General features: G+C 41.1%; 1 protein-coding gene across 1 annotated transcript in view; it reads left to right on the forward strand.

The window, feature by feature from the left end:
- LOC107711792 (voltage-dependent L-type calcium channel subunit alpha-1D-like) overlaps positions 1-26,866 on the forward strand; it is a 112,774-nt gene that overhangs the window by 66,969 nt on the left and 18,939 nt on the right. The window contains exons 28-41 of the mRNA XM_016516842.1: positions 324-525; positions 613-770; positions 3,475-3,679; positions 5,485-5,613; positions 7,028-7,093; positions 7,169-7,260; positions 7,753-7,912; positions 8,130-8,257; positions 8,337-8,433; positions 13,896-13,998; positions 14,077-14,178; positions 15,924-16,054; positions 16,208-16,324; positions 18,399-18,691. Of these exons, the coding sequence (XP_016372328.1) occupies positions 324-525; positions 613-770; positions 3,475-3,679; positions 5,485-5,613; positions 7,028-7,093; positions 7,169-7,260; positions 7,753-7,912; positions 8,130-8,257; positions 8,337-8,433; positions 13,896-13,998; positions 14,077-14,178; positions 15,924-16,054; positions 16,208-16,324; positions 18,399-18,691 (1,983 nt within the window). The remainder of the gene's footprint in view (positions 1-323; positions 526-612; positions 771-3,474; positions 3,680-5,484; positions 5,614-7,027; positions 7,094-7,168; positions 7,261-7,752; positions 7,913-8,129; positions 8,258-8,336; positions 8,434-13,895; positions 13,999-14,076; positions 14,179-15,923; positions 16,055-16,207; positions 16,325-18,398; positions 18,692-26,866) is intronic.

The following is a 26,866-nucleotide window of genomic DNA, read 5'->3' on the forward strand; positions in this document are numbered from 1 at the left end:
AAAGAATGCTTAAGTGTACTTTTTCACAAGGGTCTGCAAGGATGTGACCATAAAACAGTACAGTATGATTATAGCATTTTTTAAATACAGTACACGTCTGCATTTGACTGATGTATATGTGATGGTAAATGGTTGCAAGAACTGTACTGTAATTATTTTAATATCACACCATGAATCAGTGGTTCTCAACTGGTGGGTAAATTCAAATATTAAAATGCAAGTATGTAATTAATTGTGTATAGTTAAAAATAAATAGACTGAACTACTTCCCACATCTTCTGCTGAAATGCATTGGTCCATTGAGTGTGTTTTGTCTCCTGCAGCCTGCTGTACAAGGCCATCGACTCAAACAAGGAAAACATGGGTCCCATCTACAACTACCGCGTGGAGATCTCCATCTTCTTCATCATCTACATCATCATCATCGCCTTCTTCATGATGAACATTTTTGTGGGTTTTGTCATTGTCACGTTTCAGGAGCAGGGCGAGAAAGAGTACAAGAACTGTGAGCTGGACAAGAACCAGGTCTGTAAGTTCATACAGATATTATTGTGATCCAGCTAGGAAATGAATGAAAGACGAGGGTGTGAGTTTTCTTGTGTGTTTTGACAGCGCCAGTGTGTGGAGTATGCTCTGAAAGCCCGTCCGCTGAGGAGATACATCCCTAAAAACCCGTACCAGTATAAGTTCTGGTATGTGGTGAACTCCACGGGCTTTGAGTATGTCATGTTTGTGCTCATCGTCCTCAACACACTGTGTCTGGCCGTTCAGGTGAGGAGACAGATCTAAACATCAGCACTGTTACACAAACACAACAGCATCTTCAGAGAATAGGAAACAGATGGGCACAACCTAACGCTTTTTTGACTTTCTCAGTTTGCGAAAATCCACATGCAGTTCAGAGTAGGGCTGCACGATTAATTGAAATGAAATCGCAAAAGGCGATAAATCGCGATTAGGCAGAAGCTGTGATTGTCATGCGCATCTTGTCAGTGAAGCACGGTTAATGGAGCAGTATTTACTACACAGAGCTGTAGTTCACTGACAAGCTACGCAAACAGCTTTCATAATTGCAGAACGATTTCTTCGATTTCGAGAACTACAGCTCTGTGTAGTAAATACTGCTCCATCTGAAAGCACGTGATGGAGATTTACTACTAATCACAGAACCGGCTTTACTGACGAGATGCGCATGACAATCACATTCGATTAATCATGCAGCCCTAGTTCAGAGTATAATTTTTTATCCACTTGTCTAGTACAAATATGTCACTTTGTTTCATAAATACATTGTATACATGTTTCTTTATTTACCCCAAAAGAATGGAAGTGAAATGTGACAACATGCCCCGTAAGTGGGGTACATTGTAACATGACCATATGACAGCTTAAAATGTTATCTGATCTAATGAGAAAAATATACAAGACAAACTAAAACGGTTGGTCAATAAAATAAAGTTATGGACTTTTTCAAATAAAAAAATTGCATTTTTTTAAGAATTAAAAATAATCTAATTTAATCTAAATCTAATCTGGAGTTTGTCAATGAACACATTGCAACCATGCTTGGGGCAGCAGCCTGATCACAACACATAGCTATACAGAATAGTTAAAAACAACAGGGAGAAATAGATGAAGAAACACATTAAGAAAAACACAGAGATACACTCCCCTCCCTCCACACACAACAGGAGAAAACTAGACCAGCCAAAATGCTTTACATTTCTTGAAATAATCATTTCTGAAAATTAAACATTGACTGTCAGTCTTTATTCACCCATTAGTTTCTCATTAAAAATCATAGTGTAAATTACATTGATAATGTCATAGAATAGCATAGTTTAATAATAGCGGGGCACATTTTAGCGCAGCGTTACAACATTTGTCTCATTTTAAATGAATACTAAAAACTGAGATGAAAATTTACTTCAGCCAGAAATGAACTTTTTCTATGGTAAAATAAATGTTCAGCGATATCTTCAAAAGATTTTTTCATTTTGGCAAACTTTTTTCTCTATATAGTGTTGATATGGCAACCAGTAAATTCTGTAAATTTTGTTATGCTAGCATGTGTGCAAATATTTAAACCATGTGTTACAACTAACCCCGTGTTGCAAGACCCTTTTGAAAAAAACTCAATTCAAACAATGAAGACACATCACTCCTGGTTTGATAGTCCAACTATTTACTATTTTGCAGACACTATTATCCACTTGAATATGAGAATTCATAAATATGAGTACAATAATCAAGTACAGGACGTAAAAACCTTTCACGGCAGACCTACTGTGAGCTCAGTAGAAACTACATTAAAGAAAAACATAATTTTTATAGATGCCCCCCTTAATCGGTACTGTTACCCTTAAAGTGGAAGTGAAGCAGTCAGTTAAGTTAACATTATTTAGTAAGTCTTTCTTTTGTCTGGCTATGATGCAGTGATGTCAGAGCGCTTGTGCCCCGTCCCGTGATGTTTAACCCTTCTGCTCTCCTGTCCTCCCCGCCACTGTCTGTCTGATTAGGGTTATTGTGTGGACCCCTGGAATGGGTTTGATGCTCTGGTGGTGATTGGCAGCGTAGTAGACATCATTCTGAGTCAGGTAGACCCCCGACTTTCCTCTCGTCTGTCTGACCCTCACTCTTCATCTTTTTCTCACCTCTGCTAGTTGGCGCTGTCTGATTTTGTGTTTCTCGTCCTTTAGCATGCTGTGTTTATGGATGTATCTGACACTCTTACTTCAGGGGAAATATGCTTTCAGGAAGTCTATACTGTGTTAATGTTTATACCCAGAGAAAACCGTGGTTGCAGAATTTAAGCGACAGCAAAATGCTAAAACATTTCAGAAGATATCATATGTGATTATATAGATACTGCGGGTAAAATAAGTATTGAACACGTCACCATTTTTCTCAGTAAATATATTTCTAAAGATGCTTTTGACATGAAATGTTCACCAGATGTTGGTAACAGCCCAAGTAATCCATACATACAAAGAAAACAATACAAACAAGTTCAGAAATTAAGTTATGTGGAATAAAATGAAATTTGACATGGACATGTTATTATGAGATTCAACATATAAAAACTTGCCTGTTATAAATAAATACCCCAGACTGCCTAGCTGTTGTTATTGTAGGATGTGTCTCAATCTGCTCCCTAGTTACAGTGCACTGGTTAGGTAGTAGGCCATCAGGAATGTCCCATTGTCAAAAATAACACAATGCCCCACAAAAAAACTCAACTCAGCTTGATAGAAATGGAGGATCAGCACATGATGACCTTTCATGACTTTTATAACAGCTGCGGTACAACAAAGATGCACGATAAACAAAACAAGTCCAAATGTTTAGTGGTTTAAGACCCTTTGTAGTGTCAGAATTCGTGAATGTTCACGATATGCATAGTAACGTAACGGGGAAATAGGGAGTGGAAAGAGACACAGCAACAGTGTGTCGCTCTTTCTGTGTATGACTGCCGCATCATAACTGTGACTTTCTTCTGTCTTTTTCTTCCCACTTTCTGTTTCTTTGTCAATTCATCTCTTTCTTCCAATCCTCCTTTCCTCTCTCATCTCTCTGTTTCGCTGGGTGTCCGCAGCACTATTTTGCCGATGCATGGAACACGTTTGATGCCTTAATTGTTGTTGGTAGCATCGTTGACATTGCGATCACGGAGATCAATGTAAGTAAAAGCGTGATCCAAGCCCAGCATCTCTGTCTGTTTTTGTTCAAATATTAAAGGTGAAGCTTATGTGGGTCATTTTCAGGAAAGGTGCCATTTGTTTCCACATCTTACTGCTGATACAAACTTGACTCAATGAACTCTGTTTAGTGAGCGATCTTTTTAAATACAATGTTTGTTCTTCAGCTAAATATCAGCCAGCTTCCAGTTTTAATAGGTTAAATAAAAAAAAATTTCGGCCCATTTTTTTGGCCTTTTCCCCATTATTTCGGTAGGACAGTGCAAGGGTAGACAGGGAGCATTAGAGGAGGAGCATGAGGAGCACTCGGGTCTGCTAAAGCGCTACTGCGCTGTATGTTGGAGCGCTTTCCCACAAGGCTGTGACAGACTGTCTCTGTGATTTTTGTTCATCCATCTGTCACTTGAGGATTGAAATTCGATAATTTTGAACAACTGATCAGTGCAGATACACTACATAGACAAAAGTATAGGGACACCCCTTCTAATGAACAGGTTTGACTACTTTAGTCATTTCCATGAGTACAAATCTTAATGTTTAAGCAGATAATGATATTCTAGGGAATTGTGTGCTTCTAATTTTATAGCAACAGCTTGGACAGGAGTCTTTTCTATTCTAACACAATGCCTCTGTGTATAAGACAAGGTTCAAAAAGAAATGATTGATTGAGTCGGTGTGGAAGAACTTGACTGGTCTGCAGAAACCTCTGATGTGACTTTAAATGCAGACCAGAGCCAAAAACTCATCGCCAAACACCAATGACTTGTACATACACTATACGGGCAAATTTATTGGGACACCCCCTTCTTTAAAACGGAAAAAGGCACTTCCAAAACTGTGGCAACAAAGATGGAATCATAATGCATGTAATTAAAAACTGTATTTCCATCTCTGTTGCAACAGTTTTGGAAGTGTCTAAAATGACTGTACCCATATGTGCAAGTCATTGGTGTTTGGTGTTTTTGGCTCAAGGTCTGCATTTAAAGTCACAGTGTTTATGGCAGTGACAACCATAGTCCTTTTGGCCTAAGGTTTGGAAATATAATTACTTGAAATACTTTTCAAAAGAATGAAGGCATGAAGACTTCAGGCACATATGGTACTGTTTTCTGAGAATTACCTGTATCACTGTAATGTTAGAAGTATGCCATAAACACATTTTTACTGTTTAAAGTGATCGTATACAGCTGAAATGAATTACTGATTTTTTCTTTTATGTGTTTAATATGTAAAACGCAGTATTGAGGGCAAGTGTCTAGGCATGATTAGTTCAAAAGGAAGCACAACTGTATTTCATGTAATTCATCATGAGAAAGCTCAATAATTAGAATTTTTAATATATAATCAAGTATATATACTAAAGTGTGTGTATATATATTGACTTTAGTATATATTGCTATAAAGACTATAGGTTGATTGTGAGTTTTAATACGAGCCCTTTGATTTGTTGACGCAAACAGAAGCTGCTGTATTTGCAGTATAGACGGATAAGATGCCTGGTGTGTTGTCTTGAAAAGAAGGTCTTTGTTATGAATATGGGACCATTAAGCATTTGTTGTTGGGAATGTGAAGCCTGCAGTGCATGCACAAACTCTGCATGAAAATGACCAGTGAATGATGCCGAGCATTAAAACACTCAAAAGCACGGTCTGTTCACACACTCATCACACACAATCCACACACACTGTGCGATGTGTGACAGAGACACACTGAAGTAGAGAGTGGAAACACATTGTACCTCATTAACATGAACTGTGTCTTGAATGCTGGCTGGTGTTTTTCTCAGAACACTGAAGGCAGTGCAAGAATTTCCATCACATTCTTTCGTCTGTTTCGTGTCATGCGCTTAGTGAAGTTATTGAGCAGAGGAGAGGGCATTCGCACGCTCCTGTGGACCTTCATCAAATCATTTCAGGTACGCTCATTTCATAAAGCAACTTAATACATGACTGTCTGGAATCCTTTATTGCGATTGGTAAGTTTGGGCATTAAGTGCACAAATAATGTGACACAACTGACAAATTAACCAACAAAGCAGTGACACTTTTACATCTCCCATCACTCAACACTCAAGTTCATTTGTGCCATCTTATGTCTCAAAATCATTAACTTTTGACTGTGGTTAAAATGCTGAGCACAAAACCCGAAGCTTAGGTGTCGTCATTTAAAGCAAGAAGTTGGAAAAATCTTTAAAAGAACCAAAAACTGGTAGGACAAATATGAATATAATGGAAGTACATGTTAAATTGCAGCTACTGTAGATATTGTGTAGCCACATTGTGTAGAGTTTTGACTGACAGCTAAAGGTCTGGGCACTATAGCAGCTTTCACTGGTAAATAACCACCCATTTAGACCGGCAGAGGCTGTGTCACTGGCAAACAAAGCAACCAACCACAGTTTAGTTTGTTCAGCACGGGCGTCTGAAACATTTTACCTTTTACATTTTACTTATTTTTTTAAGACCAATGATATTGGACTCACTCACATTTACTGTCTCTAATTCAGCGCATAGTCTGTTCACTTTTCAGTTTAATTAATTAATTAATTAAACATTTTGTGTTTTAGCTACAGCCTTGACCTCCACAACAAAACGGAAACAAGCCGCAACACAACGAAATTAGCACTAGTTAACTAGTACATATAAAGTAACTTGGAATGCAGATTAATAAAATACATTCAAATATTTTAATATTGCAATTAGTAGCTTAGTAAATGTAATGTTTGACTTCATGTTAGGGTTTATTTATCGATATTTAAAGGTAGGGCAGGCGATTTCGGAAAGGCAAGCGATAGCAAGCTAGCTTTGAAAGCAAGATCCCACCCTCCCTGAATAATCACTTTGCAAAGCCATGCCTCATCCAAAACACATGAACACACTCCGTCAGAGCAGAGACTAACCTGCGGCACGATGAGAGACGCCGTTGGTGGAGGATTGAATGCAGCGCTGTCAGATTACCTCATGTCTCATTCACCGCTGAGAAAACATTACAGTACAGCGCGCATAATATTACAGTAATAGCGCCTTTCATTCTCGCTGGAATGCGCTGATGACGTACGATGTCTGCACAAACAGTGCGCAGAGGTAAGCAAATACATATTTTGACAGGCAGGCATGACAGCCTATCATTTTGATTGGACGAACATTTTATGGTCCTATGCCTTCCACAGATTATATAAATACATATAAATAAATGTAGACCACTTAACTTAGTGATTGCTATCGGGATGTGAAGAGGTTTTCAACCAGCATAACAAAAAATATTTTTGAACCAAATCACCTACCCTGCCTTGAATAATGAACTGTAATTTCCTCCTCTGTGTCTCTCAGGCTCTTCCGTATGTGGCTCTGCTTATTGCCATGTTGTTCTTCATCTATGCTGTCATTGGAATGCAGGTAAATCATCTGCTAGTGTAATGTAGTAAACCTGTTGTGAATTATTATGCTAATGTGATGGTTTTATTATTTTAGGTGTTTGGGAAGATCGCCATGGTGGATGGAACCAGTATTAATCGTAACAATAATTTCCAGACCTTTCCACAAGCTGTGCTCCTGTTGTTCAGGTGTGTTCATGAGAATATTGTGTTTGTGAGCATTGATGTTTCACTTCAGTTTAGTGAAGTGAGTCTTACTGGAATGGCAAAAGCTGTACATTCATTTTATCAAAGCAGTGTAAATTAAGTGAAATAACATCCAATAATACTAGTGTAAATAGAGTGAATTAGTATTAATTAGTAAAAAAACATGAAGGTGAATCAATGTTTTCAGTAAGCAGAGCTAGCAACACATTTATGCATTAAAAATATAACATTTAATCAGAAACCAAGTAGTACATTCTTTGCTCAATTACTAAGTTTTTTCAGGCTGTGCATCTCCTCCTTTTGAATACCAAATAAACAAAATGTAAAATTTTTACATGTCTGTTTGTGATGAACCGTACCATATAGGGCAAATTCATAATAAAAGTTAAAATCAAAATGAATTTGCCAATAATTATAATAATACACAAAAATACAGGACAGTCTTTCATTGGTTTTTCTCTTACTGTATGTCAGATGTGCGACGGGTGAGGCATGGCAGCAGATCATGTTGGCGTGTTTGCCTGGCAAACAGTGTGACTCTGAGTCCGACTATAACCCTGGAGAGGAGAAAAGCTGTGGCAGCAACTTCGCTATCCTCTACTTCATCAGCTTCTACATGCTCTGTGCTTTTCTGGTACCTCAAAACATTTCAGCTTTTACGAAGTGTTGCATTTGTGTGTTTAGTAGTTCTAAGCATATTCAGTCTCTAATAATCATGCATCTACTCCTACTACTTCTTGTTCTTTTTCTCTTCAACATTGCTCTGTTTTCCAACTCGGTAATAATTGTTTTTGTTTTGTTATCTGACATAAATTATATTGCTCAGTTTTATTATTGTTCCTTTTCTCCAGATCATTAATCTGTTTGTCGCTGTCATCATGGACAACTTTGACTACCTGACGCGTGATTGGTCAATTCTTGGACCACATCATTTAGATGAATTTAAGAGGATCTGGTCGGAATATGATCCTGAGGCCAAGTATATATCCAAAAGATGTTGTACTTCTAGATCACTCTGTGTGTGTTTTGTTTGACAATGAATATTGTGTGTGTATCAGGGGCCGTATAAAACACTTAGATGTGGTGACATTACTGCGCAGGATTCAACCGCCGCTGGGCTTTGGCAAGCTGTGTCCACATAGAGTGGCTTGCAAGGTATAAAGCACATGCACATAGACATATGCATAAAACTGTGCAGAGACATACATGTTCCTTTTTAAAATACTAAGCAAGATTTCTTTTTCAACGTAAAGCAGTCTCTCTAGGATTTTGCGATTGCAAAATGTAATGCTAAATTAAGCAAATTACGTTTTTTCCCACTTGCTGCTTGCATTTTTTGTCTCATTTTCAAAATTTTTTGGCAAGAAAAACATTGCCTTTCATTTGGTCACTTCAACATTGTGTCTAAGTTCTGACAATAGGGGTTGCACTTGAGAGCCCAGACATCTCTGACATTACTGAGAAAAGGTCAAGGAAATTGGCGAGCAGTGGTAGTAGCACAGGCAGTGGTCTCTCTCTTGGTCATACACAGATAAGTGTGGTGAGTGTGCGCCTGGGTGCTTCGACGGCGATCTTTGAGAGAAAAATTCCTCTGAAAGAGCAGTTGGCCCAGATATCCTGGCATAAAAATGTTTTTACGAGCTGATGCAGCATATCTTACTGAGAAACAGTACTTCATTCACCTCTCCAAAACCTCTGCATTGGATCTATAGCACAGGCAGCGGTCTCTCCCTTGCTCATACACAAATTCTCGACAGTTAAGAAGCAGATGCTCACTGCCTCGACACAGGCCAGGTTTTATCCTTGGACACCCGAAACAGCAACCTCCATCTGCTCGTCATGGGGGACAACCCCCCGGCCCTGCACCGGCCCCTCAGAAGGTGGCTTCATCAACAGACCTGAGGAGCAAGGTCAATGTTGTTCACCCATCACTATGCGTCATGATGGACACAAAGTCTTTCCATTCTAGTTCCACAGGCAATGTAATTCCACTGAGGCCATTGGCGTGGTGTCTGGACACTTGGATTGCTCTACCTATCCTGTCCCGCTGGTTGCTCAGACCCATTTGACTCTCAATTCAGTTCGCCAGGCGCCTACCAAAGTTCAGTGGCGTTATTTCACCTCTGTATGAGGAGAGAATGCTGCTGTCCTTTGAGAGTAGATTGCTGTCCTTCTAGCAAAGAACGCTATAGAGTCTGTTCCCCCAGCTGAGATGAAGAAAGGGTTTTGCAGCCCTTCAGTTTGCCTTCAAAGGGCAGGCTTATCAGTACAATGTCCTCCCCTTTTGCCTGTCCTTGTCTACTCGCGTCACCAAAGTTGCCCAGGCTGCCCTTGCCCCTTGAGGGAAGTGAGCATCCGCATTCTCAACTACCTCGATGACTAGCTAATTCTAGCTCACCCTCGAGAGTTGGTGTGCGCACACAGGGACCTGGTGCTCGAGCACCTAGCCCGACTGGGACTCTGGTTCAACTGGGAAAAGAACAAGCTCTCCCCTGTGCAGAGCATCTTTTTTCTTGGTGTAGAACTGGACTCGGTTGTCATGACAGAACACCTCTCGTAGGGTTGTGCTTGTTCAGTGCTGAATTGCTTGAAGATGTTCAAGTACAAAACAACGGTCCCTCTCAAATACTTTCATAGGTGCCTAGGGCATATGGCATCCTCAGCCACTGTCACACCACTGGGGTTGATGCATATGAGACTGCTTCAGCAGTGGCTTCATGAGTCCCGAGATGGGCATGACGCTGTGGTACGTGTGGCACGTGTGGTCATCACATCAGATTGTCGCCATGCATTCAGTCCTTGGAGGGACCTTGCATTGCTACCGGCAGTAGTGCCCTTACAACAAGTGTCCAGATCGTTGCTTCCAACTCATACTGTTGTGCTGTGTGCAACGGGTATACAGCTTTGGGTACCTGAACAGGTCCTCGTCTGCACTGGCCTATCAATTGCCTGGGGTTGTTGGCTGTGCTTCCGGCCTTGAGGAAGCCGGAACAGTCATGAGGTTTTGACTGTTGATTTAAGGCAAGCATGTGTTAGTCCAGATGGACAGCACAGCGACAGTAGCTTATATCAACCACCAGGTCGGTGTTCGCTCCCATTGCATCCACAGCTCGCCCGCCATCTCCTTCTTTGGAGCCAGCAGATACTTAGGTCTCTGCAGACCACTTACATTCTGGGCTACCTCAATCATGCAGCGGACTCACTCTTGCGACAGGTTATACTCTGGGGCGAGTGGAGACTCCTTTTCCAGATGGTTCAGCTGATTTGGAGTCGATTCGGCCAGGCACAGATAGATCTGTGTCCCTCGCAAAAACCCTCCCATTGCCCACTCTGGTATTGCCTGACCGAGGCCCGTCTCAGCATGGACACACTGGTGTACAGCTGACCCAGGGATCTATGCAAGTATGTGTTCCCCCAGTGAGCCTCATTGCACAGACTCTGTGCAAAGTCAGGGAGAATATGGAACAGGTCCTGATGGTGGCACCATATTGGCCTAACAAGACTTGGTTCTCGGGGCTCATGCTTATGATGTCAGCTCCCCCCTGGCGGATTCCCCTGAGGAGGGATTTTCTTTCTCAGGGGCAGGGCACAATCTGGCACCCACGCCCAGACCTCTGGAACCTTCATGTCAGGTCCCTGGAAAGGAAGAAGAGGAAGTCAGAGGGCTTTTACCCACAGTGGTAAATACCATTACTCAGGCTAGGGCCTCCTTTAAGAGGCAGCTACACGAAGTGGCGCATTTTTATTAACTGGTGTTCTTCCCGAGGGAAGACCTACGGAGATGTGGTATTGGGTCAGTGCTATCCTTTCTCCAAGAGGGCCTGGACAGGCACCTATCTGCATCTACACTCAAGTTGTATATGGCTGCTATAACAGTGAACCGTGACATTGCATCTTATCCCCTCTTGGGATCTCTCAGTGGTCCTTCTGGCCTTACAGAGAGATCTGTTTGAGCCTCTCCAATCAATTTAGCTTAGTGCCAGGTACTGTTTGATTGTTCTCCCCTTATGTGGAGTACACCATAGAAACCTTCCACATGTAGTGCTTCCTTTAGCAAGTCTATAGGATGCATCTCTACATGTCACCTTCCTTCGGGTAGGATGTGGTCTCCGTAGTGTTCTTTTCTCATTGGAGAAAGTGAACACTTCCCAACATTACAACCAGGTTCACCAGCCGCTGAATTTTATTAAAGGGATACTCCACCCCAAAATGAAAATTTTGTCATTAATCACTTACCCCCATGTCGTTCCAAACCCAAACGCAAGCAGCGTACACTATTCTGTGTCAGCCGCGACACAAGGATACGTTTTTTACGTGTATTTATGCTTTGATTTGAACGAAAACAGCGCATCCCTGCAGCGCGGCTGACACAGAATAGCGTACGTCGCTTGCGTTCAGTGGTTATTCTCCAAAATGGCGCTACGGTGATGCGGAGAGACACAGAGGAGACAAATTGTTGAATAAAGTCGCTATTTTTGTTTTCTTCGCGTATAAAACGTATTCTCGTCACTTCATAAAATTCAGATTGAACCACTGATGGCAGATGGACTATTCTGACGATGTCTTTCATACTTTTCTGGACCTTGACAGTGTAATTTACTTGGCAGTCAGTCGGACAGTCACAAGCCTCCCGGTTTTCATCCAAAATATCTTAAATTGTGTTCTGAAGACGAACGAAGCTTTTAGGGGTTTGGAACGACATGGGGGTAAGTGATTAATGACAAAATTTTCATTTTAGGGTGGAGTATCCCTTTAAGAATTTTTAAGCAGAAGAAAAGTCTTCCGGCTGAGTTGACCTCTGCCATTATATGGCAGCTCTCCCAAGGTGAAAGAAGGGAGGTCATACTTCCTTTGCATTTGAAGGTTATGAGATGCATTTGTTTGTGACATGCCGCTGGTCTTGTCAATATGTGTGTCATCGTGAACTTGTAATTTAATTCAGCCAGTTGTGGCACTTAGTATAAGGACCCCTAGTATCTGTACTTCGACGCAACGTTGTAGTGACCTAATGAAAGGGAACGTCTCAGTTATTTATGGTAATCCTTGTTTCCTGATGGAGGGAACAGAGACATTGTGTCTCTTGTGCCACAACTCCTGAACTGCCTCTGGGTGGGTTGAGACGCTTTCTTGACTACTCAGAACAAAACGAGTATGTAAATGCCACGCTGGCTTATTTATACCTGGATATCCGCGGGGTGGCCAGCTATGCAAATTTTGATCGCAAATTTCATTGCCCTTTTCTTAAAGGGTTAGTTCACCCAAAAATGAAAATTCTGTCATTAATTACTCACCCTCGTGTTGTTCGACACCCGTAAGACCTTCGTTCATCTTCGGAACACAATTTAAGATATTTTTGATAAAATCTGGGGGCTCTCTGACCCTCCCATAGACAGCAAGGTAACAACCACTTTCAAGGTCCAGAAAAGTACCAAGATGATCGACAAAGTAGTCCGTGTGACATCAGTGGTTCAACTGTAAAGTTACGAAGCTACGAGAATACTTTTTTGCACAAAGTAAACAAAAATAACGAGTTTATTCCACATTTTCGTCTCTACTGCGTCACTTTGGATGCGCGTTCATGACAGGACCATGACACGAGCGTGTGGCGGTATTCTCGTAGCTTCGTAACTTTACAGTTGAACTACTGATGTCACACGGATTACTTTGTCGATCATCTTGGTACTTTTCTGGACCTTGAACGAATGAGGGGTACCATAGGTACCATAGGTAACCGAGACGTTAACACCAAGGGGGAAACAATATTAGCTAATCAAAATTCTTAATTCTGAACCCAAACAAATGAATCACTATGTCACTTTGTTTATATTGTTAATATTTACATGTTAAGCATGTGGGGCAAAATTCAACTTTCTATAGGATTATTGATACTATTAAACTACTACTTGTAATACTGAATATTTGTATCTTGGGGTGAATATGTGCTTGTCCTAGTAATGACTGATTTCACCAGTAATATAGATTTCAATAAGTACATTGTTTTATTTTATATACACTTTTTAAAACACTTCTGGTTAAAGTAATCACTGATAATACTATGATTGGATGAATGGAAAAAATGTTAAAACAATATTACAACAATCGGCAATGATATATAAAAAAACTAAATATGATTTAAGACATATAAAATGTACAGTCACTGATTACATATAGTACAGTGACAGTGTACAAGCTATTATGTGTTACACAATTCTGTATTTTCAGCAAAACAGAACTATGAATATTTATTTTCTAGTTTCATGATTGCCTTGTGCATGGGGGTCCAGGACCAAATATTCAGTAATTCTACACAAAAAAATATAATTGTACTTTTACTGTCATTAACACTTACATAATCAAATCATACATTTTGGTGGGTTTTCACTGTAAAAAAAATGCTGCAAATATAGCTGCAATTTTTAAGAAAAGCTGCAGCAATTTTAGTAATTGTAGGCTGCAAAAATAAAAAAAGGACTGTTTAAACCATATGATATAGTATTATTAAAGCATATATAACATTAATAAAGGAAGTGTAAATATAAATATCACATGCATTAGTTGCATTATATACACAGACTAAACACGTCTAAACTCCCCTCTTTCTCTTAATATCTCTTTAGAGGTTGGTTGCCATGAACATGCCACTAAATAGTGACGGTACGGTCATGTTCAATGCCACTCTGTTCGCTCTGGTCAGAACTGCTCTGAAAATCAAGACTGAAGGTAAAGATTTTGCGACAGACACTCAGTCTGTGCTGGTGTGAATGTGTCATTAATTTTGTCATTGACTCTGTCTCTCAGGGAATCTGGATCAAGCCAATGAGGAGTTACGAGCCGTCATCAAGAAGATCTGGAAGAGAACTAGCATGAAACTCCTGGACCAAGTAGTGCCACCTGCTGGAGGTCACACACACACACACACACACACACACACACACACACACACACTGGATTCCATGTTTTATGGGGACTCTCCATAGGCGTAATGGATTCTATACTGTACAAACTATATTGTCTATCCCCTTACCCTAACTCTACCCCTAAAACTATCCCCCACAAAACCTTCTGCATTTTTAGATTTTCAAAAAACTTAATTCTGTATGATTTATAAGCTTGTTTCTTCACGGGGACCAAAAAATGTCCCCCACAAGTTCCAAATTTACTGGCATTTCTACCCTTGTGGGGACATTTGGTCTCTATAATGTAGGGAATACCAGGTACACATGCACACAGTGTGTCCTGTATCAAGGAACTTTGTTTAGGAGAGGTGGTATCAGCAATGATTCTGCAAAACAGAACAATTTTTTTCAACGATTTTATAATGTACAAGTCATTCGTTTTAATGTAGTACTTTTTTGAATGTCTTGTGGTTTTGTCTTGTGGGGTGGTGAAACTGAGCCCACCTTGTTTCAACTTATCAGTTATCCCTTGAGTAATGGAGGCTGTATCATCTGGTGGTACTGAGGATGTGGGAAGTGTTTAGGGAGATGAGTGGATTTTCACAGGTGGCCAATAGGTCAAAATTATGCATTCCCTCCCATTTGGGTGAGGGAGGAACAATCTGCTGTGGTTCTTGGTCTTGGTATCTCTACTAGACGCTCCGATTACAGACAGGAAGCACATGCAAACAGACAAATGCAAACTGGTCCCCCAATTCTTGAGTTCCTGGCCAGGACTCAAACCAGTGAACTTCTTGACAAATATTAAAATGTACTCCTGTCTTCACTTAATTGTAATATTGATTAAAGAAGGCAAATTCTAAACTAATTATCAATTACTACTATTAGGGGTGTGTCATATCATACCATCCACAATAATACCGGTATACATTTTTACATGATAAAAAAAGTGTCATATCGCGATATCAATGATATAGCGACACGATGACGTATGGCGGATATACGTTCCCTAGCACAACAACAACGCACAACAACAACACCACAAACCCAATAGGTGTGTTCGACTTGAAGCAGCGCTGCGCAGACTGATTGGTGTATGACATCAAAGTATCGCGAGAGCAGTTCTAGATCATATTAGAGTGCACACTCTTACCTTCAAAAATAGGCGAGGCGCATATCTTTAGTGAAGCGGCACGGAGAGCCACTGGTGTAAACACAAGCATTGACTAGAGTGGCCGCGTCGGAGCCACAACGCGCCGCAGACATGTGCAGTGTAAATAAGGGGTAAGACACTCTCGCGATATGTTGACGTCATACACCGATCGGTCTGCTTCAAGTCGAACACACAGCTGCTGCTGCCACCTTATGACAGTAGATTTACACTTCAAATGAGGTAATCTGTCATCGATGACAGTAGCTCATTGGACAAGGATGGAAAATGCCCTTCATTTTGTTTGCACTAATAAATGCTGCTGCCGTTGCAGCTAAACGCTGCTAAAACGTTGTTCCATGTTTTTTTTTCTTATATTGTCATAAATATCGTTATCGCAAATATTCTTGAAATATTGTGATATAATTTTGAGGCTATATCGCCTAAAACTACTATGATTTTCAGTGTATTAAAGCATGTATCATGGGCATATGAATGTACTGCATGACAAGAATGACTCAAACACAATACTTCATACGTATAATTTTGTTTAATGATATGAGTAAGTCATTGGCCATTTGTGTGGTCTGTGTGTTTAGATGATGACATCACTGTGGGGAAGTTCTATGCCACTTTCCTGATACAGGACTACTTCAGGAAATTCAGGAAACGCAAAGAGCAAGGTCTTGTGGGACGCCAACCCTATTTAAACACTACTACTGCCCTGCAGGTAAGCTAAAACTTTAAAAACTGATGTATTAAAGGTTTAAAACAATTGAAATAAATAAATTTCCTTAAAAAAAAAAATCACATATAATGATGTATATCACAGGGTTGTCGAATCGAAACAGAAATGGTGTGGTTTTATCTGTCTCTTCTGCAGGCTGGTCTGCGCACACTGCATGATATCAGCCCTGAGATCCGTCGAGCCATATCATGTGATCTACAGGATGAAGGTCTAGTAGACGTCAACCTCCATGAGGAGGAAGAGATATACGAGGTAAAGCACTTCAGTTTTTATCAGTGCACATGTAAATATGTATTAGAGCGTTGCGCTTGTAAATGCGAATGTGCGAACCTGGTTCAAGGATTGCACCAAGGTTTTTAATTAAACTGGAAAGCAATTTTTGCAAATTCTGAATAAAGTACTTTAGATTTTGATAAAATTTTATTTTATTTTATTTTAATAATATGCAAGTACTTTTAAAGTACTTTCTCTAATGCAGGGATCTCCAACACTGCTCCTGGAGAGCTGGGCTGTGATCCACTTTTTTTTAAACTTCCCTCCCCTCATTGACTCAGATGTTGATACGATGTTGATTATGTTGCATGAGTGCCCACTACTGGCTGAACCCTTGCTGTAGGCTGAATTGTAACATCCTAAGCCCTTGATCACTTGGAATCTGTTATAAAGTTGGTTTATTAGTTACATTTTTCTTACCTTAGTTTGATGCAGTATTCTATATGAATATAGGTATGCTTGGGCTGTTTCAAATATTAAAAAATATATATATATATAAAAAAGTTGTTTAGGGTGGGAGTAAATTAAACTCGATCTGTGGTGACATCACAATCGTGTTGCATTGGAGTATATGAAGTAGACTCACTCACTCAGTCAAAATCAAGGGGTCGAGGGTCTGTCCATATAAACTTCCCTCATGCACTTCATGAAGTGGAACACACTTCAAAATGGCAGCGGGGATTTGCCCTGCTCCAACACACCTGCCTGCTACCCTGAACACCTTGGCTGTGTCTGAAATTGCCCCCTGTACTCTTAAATAGGGCACTACTTGAGGGGACAGCAATTTGTAATGGTGTCCGAATCCATAATGAATGTACAACTGATGTACACTCAACGGCTAGAGAATACCCATAATGCACTGAGAGCCATGACGAATTATTTCCCGCATCTTGTCAGAAGACCGCGCTTGCGACTGAATCATCCATTTTTCTAACTGCTGGTCCAGTCCGAGTACAGCATAATATCATACAGGTATACATTTTATTTTAATTGATTATTAAATAGTTTAATTAGGGTTTAAACATGCTAGTTTCTATTACAGAGTTCGAGATCCATTACTACTGGAGCTGCCAGTTTGTTAAGTTTCAGATAATTATTAAACAGCAAGCACAAACAATGCGAAAGCGGCAGCCCTTCCAGTGTGCTGAGTGTCCAAATTCGCTCACTCGATTTCATTCACTCTTTCAAGTGGACTATATTAGTGAACTAATGTAGGGAATAATGAATGTGGGGATAAGGTGCGATTTGAAACACAGCACTTGATTAGCTGGTTCAGGTGTGTTTGATTGGGTTGGAGCTGAAATCTGAAGGATGGTAGCTCTCCAGGAGCAGGGTTGGAGACCCCTACTCTAATGTGTCTTGAGCAAATAAAATGGGTCTTGAGCAAAAAAAAAAAAAGACAATTTACTTTACGATTAGGACTGTTTATTGGACCAAAAGTAACCATAACCCTAAACAGGGCAAACTCATAAAGAGACATCAGAATATTAATTTATTGCTATTTTCCATCTTATTGGGACTCGAATAATGCAATTTAATGATTTTTTTTCAAAACTTGACTCTTATTTTTAATTTTAATGTTTGTATCCCCCAGGATACGTCGCCCCTTTGGGGGTATAAATTCACTGAAAACAGAACACTTGTTTATCAATGCTTGTTTACAACATGGTTGTAATTCCTGAATGCTTTGCAATACAGACCTAAGCTTGGTCTCTTTTTAAAGAAGACACATAGCAGAATTTTGCTGAAGTGAAAGCATTTCAAAAAAAGAAAGTATAAAAAAGTTTAAGTTTACAGTAAAGATAATGTAGTATACGAATTGTTTTTTTATTTTTTTATAAAATAAATATTGTATAAAATATGTTGCACTCTAAAATTGTTATAAAATCAAAGCCATATGTCTAACCAATTTATGTTCCAAATTTGAAGTTGATATCATGTTATGAGGATTTTTATAATTTTTAACTGGAAAGCAATTCAGTGTATATAATTTCAAATGAAATGAATGAAAATCTAGGGGAGCTGTTTTTGATGATTTTGTCTGTATGTGCAGAGGAATGGGGTTGTGTTTGGGAATCATGTGAGTGGAAATCAGTACGGCAGCGTCACACAGCGTCCTCTGCAGCTCCCGCTTCCTCTGTGCTCCACCCAAAATTACTGTCCGTCGATGTCAGACAAATCATCCAACTCCAATATCAACAATGCCAACGTGCCAGCGGTCACTGCCTTTCCCAACGGCTGGCACAGTCGCTGCCGGCGGCTCTCTGGGACCCTGGTGTCCTCTTTGAGCTCCTACCTCAACCTCAGGAGTGATGGAGAACCTCAGCTCAGGACTCACTCCAGAAGGTGAGAGGTCACAATACCACTGAGGTTACCACAGAAAACAAAATCATAAAAACTAAGAAAAATGGCTTTCTACTTAGGTAAACTAGATAAATATGAGCCAAACCGGCCATAGCAGGGCTGGCAACTCTCACGCAACTGACACTGTTCTCATGCTCTCAAGCCAAACATCCATTTTCTCACACAGTTCAAAGAACGCAAAGAACAAACTAGTGTTCTCGTGGAGACGAGTCTTGCCAGGCTACCTTGAAAAAACGAACTCGGAAGGACGCGAGAACACAAAACGCATCTTTGTGAGAATTGAGATGAGCTGTGTTCTTGCTGCTCAACTGACAGAGACAGCAGGTCTTAAGGAGCGAGACAACAGCACGCAATGCACAATAAATAACTAGAGCCCGACTGATATATCGTTTTGCAGATTTTATCGGCCGATATGAGCCTGTCGCAGATATATCGGTATCGGCGAATATACCGCCGATACGCCACCGATATGAATTTTTTTTTTCAGAACATAAAATGCAGATAAAATGTGCACTGATGTCAGACTCATTTTGGATAATAAAGTGTATTGTTAAATTGTTAAATGCCCTGCCTCCATTACATATGTTTGTCACGTTATTATAAGTGTTTGATCACCACATTTGAGTGATCATTGCAAAAAATGTTTATGTATATATATTTTGTTTATGTATATACTGTATTCTATATATAGTACCAGTCAAAAGTTTGGACACACGAATGGGAAAGTGTCCAAACTTTTTACTGCTACTGTACTATAATATACACAAAGAATATCCGATATATCGATATATCGATATCGGCCTTTATTTACACCCTAATATCGGTATCGGCCCCCAAAAAACCCATATCGGTCGGGCTCTATAAATAACACATTGTTATGTGATCACAAACATAACTCTTTTAAAACATTTATTTTATTTTATTATAGACAATATTTTCATATTATTTTATAGCATGTATTTGTGAAAATGATTAGGCTATGTATAATGTTACATATTCTTTGCCAATGTTAAAATTATAACAGCGTCTTCTGGGATTTCTAATGGTTCGATTCTCTCGAGTCTGCATTTGATGCATACTCAATTTCAAGAACACATCCAGGCACTTTTCATGTGTCCTCTATACTTGCGTTCTCGAGGAGTGGAATTGAAATTTGACGGTTAATGATGATGACGTAGAGCGAGAAAACAAGGATGCAAGATCACATAAAGAACGCATATTGAGAAACAGCCAAAGGAACCCTCAGTTAAAACTGTAATTATAGGATATTGGTGAAATGGATTTGGTAAAGACTCCAGTGCGTATTTGTGTTTGCGCTCTGAAAAGCGTAAAATATTTATTGTAAACGTCTGAATTTACAACGTGTTTTTGTAGCATTAAGCAATGTAGCCAATCACAGACAAGTCTGTTGTTTTCTTGAACTCCTCTGATTGACATTTCCGCTCAATTTAGTCTGAATTTACTTGGGGAGGAATCTCATTGTGAAATAAATGCTTTGTCTATTTCATATTGGCCACAAAATTCATTGTGTGCTCAGTGACCCATTTTTGTGTTGATTTTGATGTTTGTTTTGGATTATTGTCCTGATGGAAGATCCAACCACAGCCCATTATAAGATTTCTTACAGAGGCAGTCAGGTTTAGATTTTTTATCTGTTGGTATTTGATAGAATCCATGATGCCATGCATCTGAACAAAATGTCCAGGACCTCCGTCAGAAAAACAGGCCCACAACATAAAAGATCCAACAGTATATTTAAATTTTTCTTGAAACCCTCCCGAACAACATGTAGGGGCTGTTTGATGTATATATTTTAGGCTTTCTGACCCCAAGACTCAGCTAATGTCTGCAATTCTCCAGCTGTGATCCTTGGAGAGTCTTTGGCCACTCAAACTCTCCACCTCAGCGTGCATTAGGACGATATAGATACACGTCCTCTTCCAGGCAGATTTGTAACATCTTTAGTTGATTAGAGCTTCTTAATTATTGCCCTGATGGTGGCAATGGGGATTTTCAATGCTTTATCTCTTTTCTTACAGCCACCTTTTACAGCTTAACAATCTTGTTCTGCACATCAGAACTATATTCTTTGGTTTTACTCCTTGTGATGGATGGCTGTTTGATTTATTTTCTTAGGCTTTCTGACCCTAAGACTCAACTAATCTCTGCAGTTCTCCAGCTGTGATGCTTGGAGAGTCTTTGGCCACTCAAACTCTCCTCCTCACCGTGCATTAGGACGATATAGACACACGTCCTCTTCCAGGCAGATTTGTAACATCTTTAGTTGATTAGAGCTTCTTAATTATTGCCCTGATGGTGGCAATGGGGATTTTCAATGCTTTATCTCTTTTCTTACAGCCACCTTTTACAGCTTAACAATCTTGTTCTGCACATCAGAACTATATTCTTTGGTTTTACTCCTTGTGATGGATGTTTAAAGGAATTTGGCCTTTGTGTTCCTCATATTTATAATCCTGTGGAACAGGAAGCAATGGCTCGGCAATTTCGTTCTTCTAGTCACCCTGGTGTGCTAAAAAATGGAAATATGAATGGAAATATACTTCAGAGATATTTTACTCATAAGAATTTCTAGGGGTGCCAATAATTGTGGCCAACATGCATTGGAGAAAAACATTTATTTCATCATGAGATTTTCTCCCCACTTTCAATTGTTTAACTTTAATGAAAGGTTAGGTTTTTAAAGTGCTGGTACTACTAGATCTTGGTGCCGCGTTTGACACTGTCGATCATAACATACTTCTGGAGAGACTGGAAAACTGGGTCAGACTTTCTGGGATGGTACTCAAATGGTTCAGGTCATACTTAGAAGGGAGAGGTTATTATGTGAGTATAGGAGAGCATAAGTCTAAGTGGACATCCATGACATGCGGAGTCCCACAAGGATCAATTCTTGCTCCCACTAAGTCAAATAATGACAAAGAACCAAATTGCCTATCACAGCAATGCTGATGATACCCAGATTTACCTAGCCTTAACGCCAAATGACTACAGCCCCATTGACTCCCTCTGCCAATGCATTGATGAAATTAACAGTTGGATGTGCCAGAACTTTCTTCAGTTAAACAAGGAGAAAACTGAAGTCATTGCATTTGGAAACAAAGATGAAGTTCTCAAGGTGAATGCATACCTGGACTCTAGGGGTCAAACAACTAAAGATCAAGTCAGGAATCTTGGTGTGATTCTGGAGACAGACCTTAGTTTCAGTAGTCATGTCAAAGCAGTAACTAAATCAGCATACTATCATCTCAAAAACATTGCAAGAATGAGATGTTTTGTTTCCAGTCAAGACTTGCAGAAACTTGTTCATGCCTTTATCACCAGCAGGGTGGACTATTGGAATGGTCTCCTCACCGGCCTTCCCAAGAAGACCATTAGACAGCTGCAGCTCATCCAGAACGCTGCTGCCAGAATTCTGACTAGAACCAGAAAATCTGAGCATATTACACCAGTCCTCAGGTCCTTACACTGGCTTCCAGTTATATTTAGGATTGATTTTAAAGTACTTTTACTCGTTTATAAATCACTCAATGGCCTAGGACCTAAATACATAGCAGATATGTTCACTGAATATAAACCTAACAGACCACTCAGATCATTAGGATCAAGTCAGTTAGAAATACCAAGGGTTCACACAAAACAAGGGGAGTCTGCTTTTAGTTATTATGCCGCCCGCAGTTGGAATCAGCTTCCAGAAGAGATCAGATGTGCTAAAACATTAGTCACATTTAAATGCAGACTCAAAACTCATCTGTTTAGCTGTGCATTTACTGAATGAGCACTGTGCAACGTCGCAGGGGATTTTAATATTCACATAGATAATGCAGAAAACAAAACTACAAAAGAAATTATAACTGTTTTAAACACTTTTGACCTGATTCAGCATGTGCATGAACCCACACACAATCGTGGACATACTCTAGATTTAATCATCAGTAGAGGTCTAAACATTTCATCCATTGTTATTAAGGACGTAGCACTATCTGATCACTTCTGTATTTTCTTTAATATATTGATCTCTGTTACCACTGAATCTAGATCTGTCTCTGTCAGAAAGAGATGCATTAACGAAAACACTAGTGTGCTATTTATGGAGGCTATATCTTTAACACCAAGCATTTCTGCAGACTCTGTTGATCTTCTCCTTGATTCCTTTAACTCAAAAGTTAAGAATGTTATTGATGACATTGCTCCTTTGAAAGTCAGCAGGAAGACTGGCAGACAGAAATCAGCTTGGAGAAAATCAACAGCAGTTCAGAGTATGAAAAGACAATGCAGAAAAGCTGAGCGGATGTGGCGGAAGACGAAACTTGAAATCCACTATAGCATATATAAAGATAGCCTTCGTGCTTTCAATGTGGAACTAGGCAAAGCTAGACAGTCATTCTTCTCAAACCTTATAAACAGTAACTTAAACAACACTCGCACTCTTTTTGCTACTGTTGAGAGACTGACAAACCCCCCAAGTCAGATTGCCAGTGAAATGCTCTCCGACAGCAAATGCAATGAGTTTGCTTCCTTCTTTTCTGAGAAGATCAATAATATCAGGAAGGCGATTAGCACATCCCCAAGTTATGCAGAGGTTAGACAGATTCGACCACAATATCAAAAAGAAGATACTATGTCTGCTTTTGAAGAAATTGATAGCAAAATTTTGGAAGAAATAGTACAGCACCTTAAATCGTCAACCTGCTATCTTGACACACTTCCCACATATTTTTTCAAAAGGGTGCTTAACTGTTTGGAAGCAGATCTCTTAGAAGTGGTGAACGCCTCACTTCTTTCTGGGACTTTTCCAGACTCCCTGAAAACTGCAGTTGTTAAACCCCTTCTGAAAAAGAGCAATCTTGATAACACCATATTGAGCAACTATAGACCAATATCAAACCTTCCTTTTATAGGAAAGATTATTGAAAAGGTAGTCTTTAATCAGCTGAACAAATACTTAAACTCAAATGGATACCTGGACAATTTTCAATCTGGTTTTCGACCGCATCACAGCACAGAGACAGCGCTCATTAAGATAATAAATGATATTCGCTTAAATTCTGAATCTGGCAAAATATCAGTGCTGGTACTACTAGATCTCAGTGCTGCGTTTGACACTGTCGATCATAACATACTACTAGAGAGACTGGAAAACTGGGTCGGGCTTTCTGGGATGGTAATCAAATGGTTCAGGTCATACTTAGAAGGGAGAGGTTATTATGTGAGTATAGGAGAGCATAAGTGTAAGTGGACGTCCATGACATGCGGAGTCCCACAAGGCTCAATTCTTGCACCGCTCTTGTTTAGCCTGTATATGCTCCCACTAAGTCAAATAATGAGAAAGAACCAAATTGCCTATCACAGCTATGCAGATGACACCCAGATTTACTTAGCCTTATCTCCAAATGACTACAGCCCCATTGACTCCCTCTGCCAATGCATTGATGAAATTAACAGTTGGATGTGCGAGAACTTTCTTCAGTTAAACAAGGAAAAAACTGAAGTCGTTGCATTTGGAAACAAAGATGAAGTTCTCATGGTGAATGCATACCTTGACTCTAGGGGTCTAACAACTAAAAATAAAGTCAGGAATCTTGGTGTGATTCTGGAGACAGACCTTAGTTTCAGTAGTCATGTCAAAGCAGTAGCTAAATCAGCGTACTATCATCTCAAAAACATGCTAGAATTAGATGTTTTGTTTCCAGTCAAGACTTGGAGAAACTGGTTCATGCCTTTATCACCAGCAGGGTGGACTATTGTAATGGTCTCCTCACCTTCCCAAGAAGACCATTAGACAGATGCAGCTCATCCAGAACGCTGCTGCCAGAATTCTGACAAGAGCCAGAAAATCTGAGCATATCACACCTCAGGTCCTTACACTGGCTTCCCATTATATTTAGGATATATAGGATTTTAAAGTACTTTTACTCGTTTATAAATCACTCAATGGCCTAGGACCTAAATACATAGCAGATATGTGCACTGAATATAAACCTAACAGACCACTCAGATTGAGGCGATACCGTGGACTTTACACATATGGGATCCATAGTCATAGCCATAGTCATAGCCATCACCCTGGCTTATCAGGCACAGCGAGTGCCCTGCCCATTCAGGTTGCGAGCTCACTCAACTAGAAGTTTTGCATCCTCTTGGGTGCTGGCTCGTGGAGCCTCGCTGACAGATATCTGTAGAGCTGTGGGCTGGGCGACCCCTAACACTTTCGCTAGATTCTATAGCCTTCGTGTGGAGCCGGTATCCTCCTGTGTTCTCACCTCAAATCAGTGCTTCTCCCCGTTTGAGTGAGAACACAGGAGAATACCGGCTCCACACGAAGGCTATAGAATCTAGCGAACGTGTTAGGGGTCGCCCAGCCCACAGCTCTACAGATATCTGTCAGCGAGGCTCCACGAGCCAGCACCCAAGAGGATGCAAAACTTCTAGTTGAGTGAGCTCGCAACCTGAATGGGCAGGGCACTCGCTGTGCCTGATAAGCCAGGGTGATGGCATCCATGTGGGCCATCCTCTGCTTAGAGACGGCATTCCCCTTCTGCCGGCCTCCATGACAGACAAAGAGCTGGTCTGAGGTCCTGAAGCTTTGTGTCCGGTCTACGTAGCACCTTAAGGCTCGGACGGGACAGAGCAAAGCTAGGGCTGGGTCTGCCTCCTCCGAGGGCAGCGCTTGGAGGTTCACCACCTGATCCCTGAAGGGAGTAGCGGGAAACTTGGGCACATAGCCGGGCCGGGTGCCCCGTCTCTGAGTCAGAAGATCCTTCCTCAGAGGAATCGGCCAAGGAGGGGCTGTCACGAGGAGCATTAGTTCCGGGAACCAGGTCCGGGTGGGCCAATAGGGCGCCACTAACAGGACCTGCTCCTCGTCCTCCCTGACCTTGCACAATGTTCGTGCAAGAAGGCTCACTGGGGGAAATGCGTATTTGCGAAGGCCCCGCGGCCAGCTGTGTGCCAGTGCGTCCGTGCCGAGTGTTCCCTCGGCCAGGGAGAAGAACAACTGGCAGTGAGAGGTTTCTGGAGAGGCAAACAGGTCTACCTGAGCGGCTCCGAAACGTCCCCAAACCAGCTGGACCATCTGGGGACGCCTCGTAAGCGCCCTTTGAGATGGATCAAGGCAAGGTGCACTGCCAGTAATTCGAGGCAGTTGATGTGCCAGTGCAGTTGGGGCCCCGTCCAAACCCCTGACACTGCAAGCCCGTTGTACGTAGCCCCCCAGCCGGTGGTTGAGGCATCCGTGTGAACCACAGCATGCCTGGAGACCTGGTCAAGGGGCAACCCTGCTCTCTCGACAGCCCCACTGGTTTTGAAGTGCCGGCGGACGGAGGAGCCCTCGGAGGTTAGCTCCTTGTAGGGGAATTCATCACTGTCACTGTAAGACCAGTAAGACTGCCGCCAGAGGGAACCCTAGATCTAGGCAGTGGCATGGGCACTCCGCCCCTTTGCAGGAAACGGAGTCTGGTCCGCAACTCCGAGACGGTCATACTCCCGCAATGCGAGCATGACTCGTCCACGAAAGCCGCCTCTGCGTGCTTAATGCCCAGACACAAGAGGCAGCAATCTTGACCATCACCTGGCGCCAGGTAACGACCGCATCCAGAAACGCACGGATGGAAAGGCATCTTTAAAAAGACGCGTCTTTAAAAACACGTTCCACCCGTGAATGCTCTTTTTGAAATGCTCTTTTAGAAATGCTCTTTAAGAAATGCTCTTTTAGTGTGCTGAAGCACACAGGGGAGATGGCCGCCTGCAACACACACAGGGGGTAGTGCAACCTGATGTGTGCAACCCACTCGACACGGGAAAACCACCGCTGCTGAAGTGCCGTACCACCAGCACGAGAGCCCTCGAAGAGCGTGCTTGAACTCGAACTGTAGACTCGATAAGCAGAAGGTCAGGAGCAGAACGATAGAACCGCTCGGCTCCGAAGCGAAAAGCTGAATATGCGCTGCATCTGCTGCCTACTTATACTCACGCTGTGATCAGCGGCAGCTGGATGCAATAATCGCATGCCAATGTGCATTGGCTCGTTTAGTTTACACTCGAAGTGGATTGGTCTCTCTAGGCGAGATCCCAATTCGTCGGTCATCCGACGTGACGTCGAGAGTGACCGACTGAAAGGGAACGTCTCGGTTACGTATG

The sequence above is a fragment of the Sinocyclocheilus rhinocerous genome, unplaced genomic scaffold (assembly GCF_001515625.1).
Source record: "Sinocyclocheilus rhinocerous isolate Xijiao unplaced genomic scaffold, SAMN03320098_v1.1 scaffold958, whole genome shotgun sequence".
Classification (NCBI taxonomy): Eukaryota; Metazoa; Chordata; class Actinopteri; order Cypriniformes; family Cyprinidae; genus Sinocyclocheilus; species Sinocyclocheilus rhinocerous.